The sequence below is a fragment of the Hevea brasiliensis genome, chromosome 4 (assembly GCF_030052815.1).
Source record: "Hevea brasiliensis isolate MT/VB/25A 57/8 chromosome 4, ASM3005281v1, whole genome shotgun sequence".
In the NCBI taxonomy this organism is placed as follows: Eukaryota; Viridiplantae; Streptophyta; class Magnoliopsida; order Malpighiales; family Euphorbiaceae; genus Hevea; species Hevea brasiliensis.
In genome coordinates, this window is record NC_079496.1 from 11096783 (window position 1) to 11107457 (window position 10675).

The 10675-nt window shown below is 40.9% G+C and overlaps 1 protein-coding gene across 1 annotated transcript; it reads left to right on the forward strand.

Moving 5' to 3' along the window:
- Positions 1-8680: 8680 nt before the first annotated feature.
- LOC131179202 (desmethyl-deoxy-podophyllotoxin synthase-like) lies at positions 8681-10578 on the forward strand. Its single transcript, XM_058145318.1, has 2 exons — positions 8681-9633; positions 9723-10578. Exons 1-2 carry the CDS (start codon positions 8734-8736, stop codon positions 10344-10346), a joined length of 1524 nt encoding a protein of 507 aa, XP_058001301.1. The 5' UTR covers positions 8681-8733; the 3' UTR covers positions 10347-10578.
- The last annotated feature ends 97 nt before the right edge of the window (positions 10579-10675 follow it).

Consider the following 10675-nt stretch of genomic DNA (forward strand, 5'->3'; position numbering starts at 1 on the left):
TGTTCAAATTTTACCTTCTGATAAGTCAAGCACTTGGACACAAAGTCTGCTATATCTCTCTTTATGCCATTCCACTAATAGCTATCTTTAACATCATAGTACATCTTGGTGGAGCCTGGGTGGACATTGTACAGTGTATAGTGTGCCTCTCGCATGATTTCATTTTTGAGATTGTCCACGTCGGGCACACATATCCTGGAACCTTGCATAAGGGCGCCATCATTGGTAAATCCACACTCACCACCTTCACCCTGCTGTACTCTTTCTATGATCTTCATCAATTTCTAGTCTCTGTGCTGGAAAACTCTGACTCTATCTCGCAGGTCTGGTCTTACCGAAAAATGGGCCAACAATACCCCCTCATCTGAAAGATCTAAGATCAGACCTTGATCCATCAACTCATGTATTTCCTAAATCAATGGTCTCTTCTACGCTGATATGTGCGCCAAGCTGCTAGAAGATTTTCTGCTCAAAGCATCTGCTACTACATTGGCCTTCCCAGGGTGGTACTGGATGGTATAATCATAGTCCTTCAGAAGTTCCATCCATCTCCTCTGTCTCAAATTTAAATCCCTCTGTTGGAAGATGTACTTCAAACTCTTGTGGTCGGTGCATAGCTCGCATACTTCACCATACAAGTAATGTCTCTAAATCTTTAGTGCAAAGACTACAGCCGCCATTTCCAAATCATGGGTGGGGTAGTTCTGCTCATACTTCTTTAGCTGCCTTGAAGCATAAGCCACTACTTTTCCATTCTGCATCAAAACACACCCTAAGCCAACTCTAGAGGCATCACAGTACACGGTATATCCTTCATCACTCATCAGTAATGTCAATACAGGGGCGGTGGCTAAACACTCCTTAAGCTTCTGGAAACTCTCCTCACAATCATCTGTCCAAATGAATGGAACTGTTTCAATTCTGCTGGTGCCATCCTGTAAGGAGGCATTGATATGGGGTTTGTACCTGGTACAACATCAATGCAGAACTCTATTTCCCTTCCTGGTGGCAACCCTGGAAGCTCCTCAGGGAAGACATCCATGAATTCTCTAACAACAGGAACATTTTTCATGTTGACACCTTCTACAGATGTATCTCTCATCAATGCCAAATACCCTTGACATCCATGCCTCAACATTATTCTAGCACTAATTGTGACACCAAATTATATGGAGCCATGTTCCTATCACCATCAAAACTAAATTCTTCCACACCAGGTATGTGAAAATACATATTTTTGTTCCTGTAGTCTAAAGTGGCATAATGAGTTGCCAACCAATCCATTCCCAAAATTACATCGAAATCCATTACTGGTAGAGGAACCAAGTCTGCTTGGAGGATTCTTCCATCCACTACTACTGGGCTACCCGGAAAAACTATGTTTACATCTATATTGTCTGTAATGATCGGGCTCCAACCACTAGAGGAATTATTCGCTTTGGCCATAAGCCTCACTGTTTTGTCCCATAGGTGGAATGGAGAACTTCCCAGGAGGTCACCCATCCTAGGATTTCTCTTAAGCGAGCACGCTTAACCCTGGAGTTCTTCCAACTCTCCAGGCCATTCCACTAAAAGGTGCCTCTGGTGATTCGTTTCCCATTTTATATATCATTACTTTTTGAACTCAAGACTATCTCAGTGCTTTGCCGATGTGGAATTTGCCTAAGGGACCTTTCTCCCCTCCCTTTCGGGACTCAGCGTCCTCGCTGAGGTTTGCCTCACCATCACCCAAGAGGACACGCAAGCGGCTCTGATACCAATTGTAATGATCGGGCTCCAACCACTAGAGGAATTGTCCGCTTTGGCCATAAGTCTCATGGTTTTGTCTCATAGGTGGAATGGAGAACTTCCCAGGAGGTCACCCATCCTAAGATTTCTCTCAAGCGAGCACGCTTAACCCTTGAGTTCTTCCAACTCTCCAGGCCATTCAACCAAAAGGCACCTCTGGTGATTCGTTTCCCATTTTATATATCATTACTTTTTGAACTCAAGACCATCTCCGTGCTTTACCGATGTGGGATTTGCCTAAGAGACCTTTAAAATATGTTGGTGGTTGACTGAGATTGAAATTATGATTATATTGAAAGTGTTTTTAATAGATTTAGAAGAACTATTTTTTCAATTTACAGCCGGCACTCTGCCAGATTTTCTATAAAATTTGCTGAAAAATTTAGATTAATCAAAAATTATAAATAAATAAGTAAAAAGGGTAAATTGAATTGAAATATGATTTGGTGCTCTGGCACACTGTGTGACATATCTTGCTCGGCTACACTATAGACGGGTAAGGGGTGTCACATTTTAGAGGCGCCTTTTGGTGGAATGGCCTGGAGAGTTGGAAGAACTCTAGGGTTAAGCATGCTCGCTTGAGAGAAATCCTAAGATGGGTGACCTCCTAGGAAGTTCTCCATTCCACCTATGGGACAAAACCGTGAGGCTTATGGCCAAAGCGGACAATTCCTCTAGTGGTTGGAGCCCCATTTTATATATCATTACTTTTTGAACTCAAGACCATCTCCGTGCTTTGTCGATATGGGATTTGCCTAAGGGACCTTTCTCCCCCACTTTCGGGACTCAGCGTCCTTGCTGAGGTTTGCCCCACCATCGCCCAAGAGGGCACGTGAGCGGCTCCGATATCAATTGTAACGATAGGGCTCCAACCACTAGAGGAATTGTCCACTTTGGCCATAAGCCTCGCGGTTTTGTCCCATAGGTGGAATGAAGAACTTTCTAGGAGGTCACCCATCCTAGGATTTCTCTCAAGCGAGCACGCTTAACCCTGAAATTCTTCTAACTCTCCAGGCCATTCCATCAAAAGGTGCCTCTGGTGATTCGTTTCCCATTTTATATATCATTACTTTTTGAAGTCAAGACTATCTCCGTGCTTTCCTATGGTCCCTTAGGCAAATTCCACATCGGCAAAGCACGGAGATGGTCTTGAGTTCAAAAAGTAATGATATATAAAATGGGAAACGAATCACCAGAGGCGCCTTTTGGTAGAATGGCCTGGAGAGTTAGAAGAACTCTAGGGTTAAGCGTGCTCGCTTGAGAGAAATCCTAGGATGGGTGACCTCCTGGGAAGTTCTCCATTCCACCTATTGGACAAAACCATGAGGCTTATGGCCAAAGCGGACAATACCTCTAGTGGTTGGAGCCCGATCGTTACATTGTCACTAAGCGGGGTAGCTACAAACAAAGGGCATTCTAAAGTTGTAGGGTTCCTACCCAATCTCATGGCAAACACTGGGGAGACAAATGAGTGCGTAGCACTCAGATCTATCAAAACACGAGCCTCATAGGAACATACTAGAAGAATAACTGCCACAATTGCATTGGAAGCCTGAGCATCCTGGTGGGTCAGGGTGAAAACTCGAGCTTGACCCCTACCCTGTATTGCAGAACCCTGATATTGACTTTTACCTCCACGTCCTCGTCCCCGGCCCTATTGGCCACTGAACTGACTGCCTGCCATGCTGGAAGCACCAAGATAAAACTGACGAGGAACATTTGCAACAGAATCCTGTGACCCCATCTGTGGCTTGCTGAACACTGGACATTCTCTAGCAAAGTGACCTTGCTGGCCACACTGGAAACATACTCCTGAACCCATCATACAAGGTCCTGAATGTCCTCTTCCACACTGTGCGCAAGGTGCAAAGGAGGATCATGAACCATACCCAGAACTACTGTATCCCAAACTGTGACCACTGCTGGATTCGTACCCTGGTCTGAATCCTCGAGACTTGTGTCTAAAACCACTCTTCTTGTTCCTATTTCTTCCTCTATAATGACTTTGACTGCCACTATCTGTGGTACCCGTGTAGGGAACACCTGAAGAACGCTCTACTCTATTTTTCTTTGCCCTTCCGCTGTCATCTCCTGTATAGCTAATCTCAATCTGTCGGGCTCGATCAACTACCATATCAAAAGACTAATCCGACATCATGGCCAGGTTTGCATACCTCCTGTCCAGCCCTTTTAGGAACCTTTTTACCTTCTTACTTTCCGCAGCCACTGCTGTAGGGGCATACTTGCTCAGTTCCAGAAATTCTGTAGCATATTCATCTACAGATCTGCCATTCTTCCTTAAGGCCTCAAAGGCCCACTACTTTTGATCTCTGAAACTTTCTGGCACAAACCTGTTGATAAACAGTTTCACAAACTGGGTCCATGACAAACCTTCCATCCGAGGTAATATGTAGTCATTCATTCATTGTCTAGATATAGGCCCCATGACATGCTGCACACACTCTATAAGTCTCCTATCAGTCAACTGCAACTCTGTCCCTGCCTGTTTGCAGGAATCCAAAAACCGATAAGCATCATCTGACACATCATAAGTACCCGGCACCAACTTCTTAAAATTAATTATTTGTTTGTAAGGTTCCCCTCTTAATGCAGTAAACTGCTGCTGTTGGGGAGGGTGAACCATATACTGTGCCATCATATCGATGATTCTCTGCAAACCAGCTAGAGTAGCTGCCATTGGGTCCATGGGACCCTGAGCCATAAAAGACTTATCCTGAACTGGTGGCAGCTGCTCTTCTACTTGAGCAGCTCTAGGCCTCCTACCCCGCCTCATCGGGGCAGGCGCCTCATCCTGTGCCGAAACTTCGTCAGGCACATCTGGTTCTGGTGTAGTGGCAGCTCTCCTGCTTCTACGCATTTTCCTGAAATTCAGCAGCATTAGTCCACAAAATTTCAAAACGGCATGTTACACAACTTTGTAAACTTATATTTACACACAATTATATAAAGCAGAAACTAGAAGCAAAGAGGACAATGCAAGACGAATGTGGACCCTATTCTTTGCATGTGACACCTATTAGACTCTTCCCAACACTTTAGACAAATATTCCCTATGAATCTGGAGCCTAAGCTCTGATACCACATTTGTCATGACCCAACCTATGGGCCGGACCGGCACTAGGACCTGGGCCAGCCTAAAGCCCCCGAGGCCCGTAGTAAGCCTAACTATTCCTCAATCCAACTCTAAGGCCCATTTGGGCCCAATTTCAAGAATTCAACCGGACAGAGTCTGGCCATAAAATGGACCATTTAACGGAGAGTTTTTGACTCGCCTGACCTGTAAACACAATATAGATAATAAACTGGGGAGCTCAACTCACCCTCTACATAATCAAATGTCATAAAAATAAATGGGAGCTCGGCTCCCTCATCCAATCCAACCATACATGTATTTAATAAGTTTACAGGTCTAACATGACAATTATATTACAGACCCAATCAAATAAATATTTCTAACACATGCGAAAATTCTAGGAGTTAACAGACTTATACAAACATTGCAGACATTAATAGACGACCTGTGAAGAAGAAAAGCAGGTTAACCACAACAATAATCTTTCTGTAGCCTGGAAAAATAATGAACAGGAATGAGCACTCGACTCAGAGAGTAAAATATCAATTTTAACCATAATCTCTATAGCTATCTAAAGCTAATGCACCCTGTGGAGTGAAATGCAACATCGTCATAAATTTCATACAAATCACATCAAAAAGGCAATTTGGAGCACTCACACACCCGATAATGTCAAACAATACATATACGGGAGCTGATCCCCTATACAGCCCTCTTAATCCAACCTCTGCCAGCGAAGATCTCAAGCCGAACTTTTGCTTAATAAACCAAATACGGGGTCCTAGCGAAGATCTCAAGCCGTGTTTACCCGTCCTGTCCATATCCAACAACATTCCACACGCATGCCAACGCACGCACATTGCTCCAAATTACCACAAACAACATCCATAGCACTTTAACAGTTGTGAATGTAACATAAACGTGCCTAGAGTTTAACTATATAGATACATATTTATAAGTGATGCATAGACATGCTTGAACATATAATAATATCGAAATTACAATTAAAATTAATATTTTACTCACAGACTCAACCGAAGTCACTGTGGCGGCTGGGCGGAGGAGGAAGACTGTCCTGACTCACCTGAAAATTTTATTACAATTATTTAATACATTTGACTCAATACAAATTAAGAAAAAGATCAAAGATGTCCTAAGTAGTGTTGAAAATCTGGCAGAGTCTCCCCTATACCTAGGACCTACCCAACCTGCAAAAGGGCTTAAAACGCACTTTTATATCCACAAACCATACACCCACAACTCAATCACATCACAAAGCCCCTCCTGGGCCCATCCAAACAGTCATCAATCATAATATGTAAAATTACAGTTTAGTCCTTATAATTGACCCTTTTACAAAAATTACTCAAATGAGCTCTAAAAATTCTAAAACTTTGCCCCGCGGTCCGTAGTAATATTACTAAGCTAATACAAAAGGAATCAAAGTTTTCTAAGCTACCACAAATATTTTATAGATTTTTAATCCCATTCAAGCACTAGATAATTCAGAAAAAGCAGGGTTCGGGTTTACCTATGCCAATTCCGACCTTGGAACGCGCTCGGGACATCTGACAATGGTAGGGTAGCCAAAACCTCGACCCAATTCCGAGACTTTTTCAGTAGCCTGTCTGTTTAGCCCGAAATTTACAGACCCGGGCAACCGTTAAATTTTCGCGAATTGAAGGTACCTACACGAAGCCCACAATACGGGGGTTAGTATATAATTTTTACTAAATTTTCTAAGCTCATTTAATGCTTGAAAAAATACTACGAAGTTTCGTGAGACCCACCGAAAAATGGTGTTAGAAAATTTTGACATTTATATTGTCGTGAAGCTCTCGACGAGTGGAGCATTCTGGTACTCTCGGTTTTCTCGTGGGGTTCACGGTTTGTGAGAAATCTAGCCCAAAAGTTGAAATGGGCTAAAACTTCCCAGACAAAAATTGGGCGAACCGCTTGATGGATTTTGGTGTCCTTTGTGTCTATGGAAAGCTCTCGAGGCGTAGATGAGTTTTGATACAAGACCCGATCCGATTAGTGGCCGAATTGGCTGGATTTTGGCCGGGAAGGTGAAGCATCACGCGCGCACAGGGGAGGACTTTACTCACGTTTTTCGGCCGCCTGGAGCCTCGGCCGGCCGTGGGAAAGGGCTGGGGCGGCGCACCGGCGAGGTGGGGAGGCTGGGGTGGCGGCAACGCGGCATGGGGAGGAGTGAGGAGACAGAAAATGAGAGAGAGAGGAAGAGCGACGGGAACGCGCGGAGAGAAGAAAAAAGAAGAAGAAGGCCGGTCTGATTCGACCAGTCCGATTCAAGATACAAAATTTTAAATTTTTACTCTGTCTTGGAACCGAAAATGAGGCCCAAAAATTCCGAAAAAAATTCTAGAAAACTCAAAAAAATTCATAGAGTCCAAATATATTTTTAGTTTTGCCACGTGGTCTTTAAATTAATTTTTAAAAATCATCAAAGTTTTATATTTTTGGAAAATCAAACCCGATTTCTAAAATCCGAAAAATTTCAAATAATTTCCTAAAATTTAAATAAAATGAAATATTAATATTTACCCACAAAATAATAAATTTAAAAATTAGAGGTGTTACAAATTAACACTTTAATTTTATTATTAATTCATAATTGATTGATTATAGTTGTAAATTATTATTGACATCTAGTAATGTGTAATGACTACCTAAATATTAGAACTTGTCAAAATGGTTTGACTAACCTTTCTGTGATCAATCATCAGTGTAATTAATATCTCTTTATCATAATATTCTAATTTATACATTGATGCATGGAATGTGTCTACTATGTACAAATCATTTCTGTCCTTCTAGTATGATTGATAACTTAAATAAGATCTCAATCTGATTTTACCTTGCTCTAGGATTTAACAATCCATATTGGCCAAGAACAATTAAAACATTCTTCCCCAGTTACTTAGACTAATGAATTCTATCTTGACAATTAAATATCTTTATATAGTTCATAATATATCCAACAACTGCTACATTTGTTATCCTTATATAGAATGATATGTGAACAGTATCAAGATACAATAATTCCCATATAAAATAACTTAATGTCTCAAGTCTAAGGATTGCTTATACGATAGTCACGCGAGTCTTTTCATAGACACAGATAAATTTCTATATGGAATTCCCGTATGGGCCAATTCAGCGAACTTTTCACCACAAGCACCTACAAGTTGATTTTATGTATCTCATATACCTCAACTTAATGAGAATTGTTACTTCCTTTCATAAAGAAAATAATGGAACGTGTACTGGTATTAACAATTATATCAATGTTCAGTCTCAATATAACATTAATCAGAAATACTTTTAGAACAATACTATAATACAATCAAAATTTCATAATTATAACAATATTCTAATTTCCACTCTATACATATAAATCGCATGAACTTTATTTTTATTAATTAAAATTCATTAAAATTAAATTGAATATTAAAAATAAAGCAATTTTTATTAATAATAAAATATATAAATGTATTAAGTGATCACACTTATAGCTAACACATTAGCTGCAGTGCACATACACTAACATACATCACCACCAAAACTTTGAAATTTGCTGAGCTCCAGATTCTATAGCAATAACAAGTTACATATTCAATGCGTTCCAGTGCTGAGGGGGCCTTGCCCCTAGAATTGATTGCTGGCTCCGTGATTGGTTGTATCGAGCAGTTGGCAGAAATTTTTTAAATAATAATAATAAATGTGACGAACGAGAAAGCAGCCAATTGAAAGTCAAACTCAACTCGGGAAACAAGTTCCATCACCTCAATAAATCTGAACTAAGAATCATTCTTGCCGATTAGCACAAGATGGCATTCACACTCTTCTCCTTGCCCGCACTTATCCCACTCCTCTTCTTTATCTTCATGGCATTGAGGATAGGGATGAAACCAAGCGCTAAAGCCCCGATTACCAAAAGTTTGCCCCCAGGGCCAAGGAAGCTACCCATCATAGGAAATATGCATAATTTACTTGGCTCTCTACCCCATCATAGACTTCAAGATTTGGCCAAGAAATATGGACCTCTTATGCACCTTCAACTTGGGGAAGTTACCACCATAGTCATTTCTTCCCCAGAAATTGCAAAAGATGTTATGAAAACCAATGATATTATCTTCGCCCAAAGACCCTTTAGTCTTTCCGCACATATCATCTCTTATGAGTCTGCAGACATTGCATTTGCACCATATGGAGAGTACTGGAGACAGATGAGGAAAATTTGCATGCTGGAGTTGCTAAGTGCTAAGCGTGTGCAATCATTCAGATCAATCAGGGAAGAAGAGGTATCAAATCTAATGAGTAGTATTTCTTTTAATGGAGGATCCCTGGTGAACCTTAGCAAGAAGTTGTTTGCTTTCACGTACAGTGTGATTTCAAGGGCAGCCTTTGGTAGGGTAAGGGAAGAGCAAGAAGCATTTGTAGCTCTTGTTAAAGAAATAATGGAAGTGGGAGCAGGTTTTAGTATTTCCGATTTGTTCCCTTCCATTAAAGTGCTTCAAATGGTTAGTGGGATGGGAGCTAAAATGGAAAGGTTGCATCAGGAAGCAGACAGGATACTCGAAAATATAATCAGTGATCACAGATCCAGAAAAGCAGCGGTTAGGATTGCCGATGAGGGTGTTGATCTTGTAGATGTTTTTTTGAACCTTCAGGATCAAGAAAACCTTGAGTTTTCTTTATCAATTGACAAAATCAAGTCAGTCATCCTGGTCAGATTTAAGCGTTAACAAGCAGGAAGCTTCCTTTTTCATTTCCTTTGATGCTAATTGCACAATAACAATTTGTATTTCTGTTTCAGGACATATTCATTGCTGGGAGTGAGACTTCATCTACAACTGCAGAATGGGCGATGTCAGAGATGCTAAGAAACCCAACAGTGATGGAAAAGGCACAAGCAGAGGTGAGGCAAGTTTTCAGTGGAAAAGGCCATGTAGACGAAGAAGGTCTTGGAGAATTAAATTACTTAAAATTGGTTATCAAAGAGACTCTTCGATTACACCCTCCTCTTCCTTTGCTACTTCCAAGAGAATCTCGAGAGCAATGCGAGATTAATGGAAATCGGATACCCATCAAAACCAAAGTGATTGTTAATGCATGGGCTATAGGAAGGGATCCAAATTATTGGATTGAGGCTGAAAGATTCAATGCTGAAAGATTTTCTGATAGTACAATAGATTACAAGGGAGCTAATTTTGAGTACATCCCATTTGGTGCCGGAAGGAGGATTTGTCCTGGCATATCATTTGGTATGGTTAATGTCGAGCTTCCACTCGCAAATTTGCTTTACTATTTTGATTGGAAACTCCCTAGTGGAATGAAGCTAGAAGAACTAGACATGACAGAGTCTTTTGGATCAGTTGTCAGAAGAAAAAACGACTTGTGCTTGATTCCTACTCTGTGCCATCCTCTGCCAGTGGCATAACAATGGTGGAAACTGCAAAATAGACTAAATTCGTGTATTTAGATATATAAATATTTAAGTATAAATAAATGAGTATTGATAAATATGTGATGCTTAGATAAGTGTATGGTGCTTGGCACTATGTGTGGGGTATTTAATTAACGAGTGTTAGCATTGTGAGTACTGTATACGCCTATCTATGACATATGTTACGTGGAGTGTTTATCTTATATGCTATTCCTTTCCTTTCCAATTAAGGCATATCGAATCCTCAATGCTTCCAACAAACAATTCCAAGGAGGATGACGTTGTCTAATGTGAATATTTCAACTTGCTTTCTTATTGTAAGT

Excerpts from the sequence above, each read along its gene's own strand:
- LOC131179202 (XM_058145318.1), top strand. The coding sequence starts at position 8,734 with ATGGCATTCACACTCTTCTCCTTGCCCGCACTTATCCCACTCCTCTTC. Across the intron at positions 9,634-9,722 it reads AAATCAAGTCAGTCATCCTG|GACATATTCATTGCTGGGAG; the intron begins GTCAGATTTAAG and ends TTTCTGTTTCAG.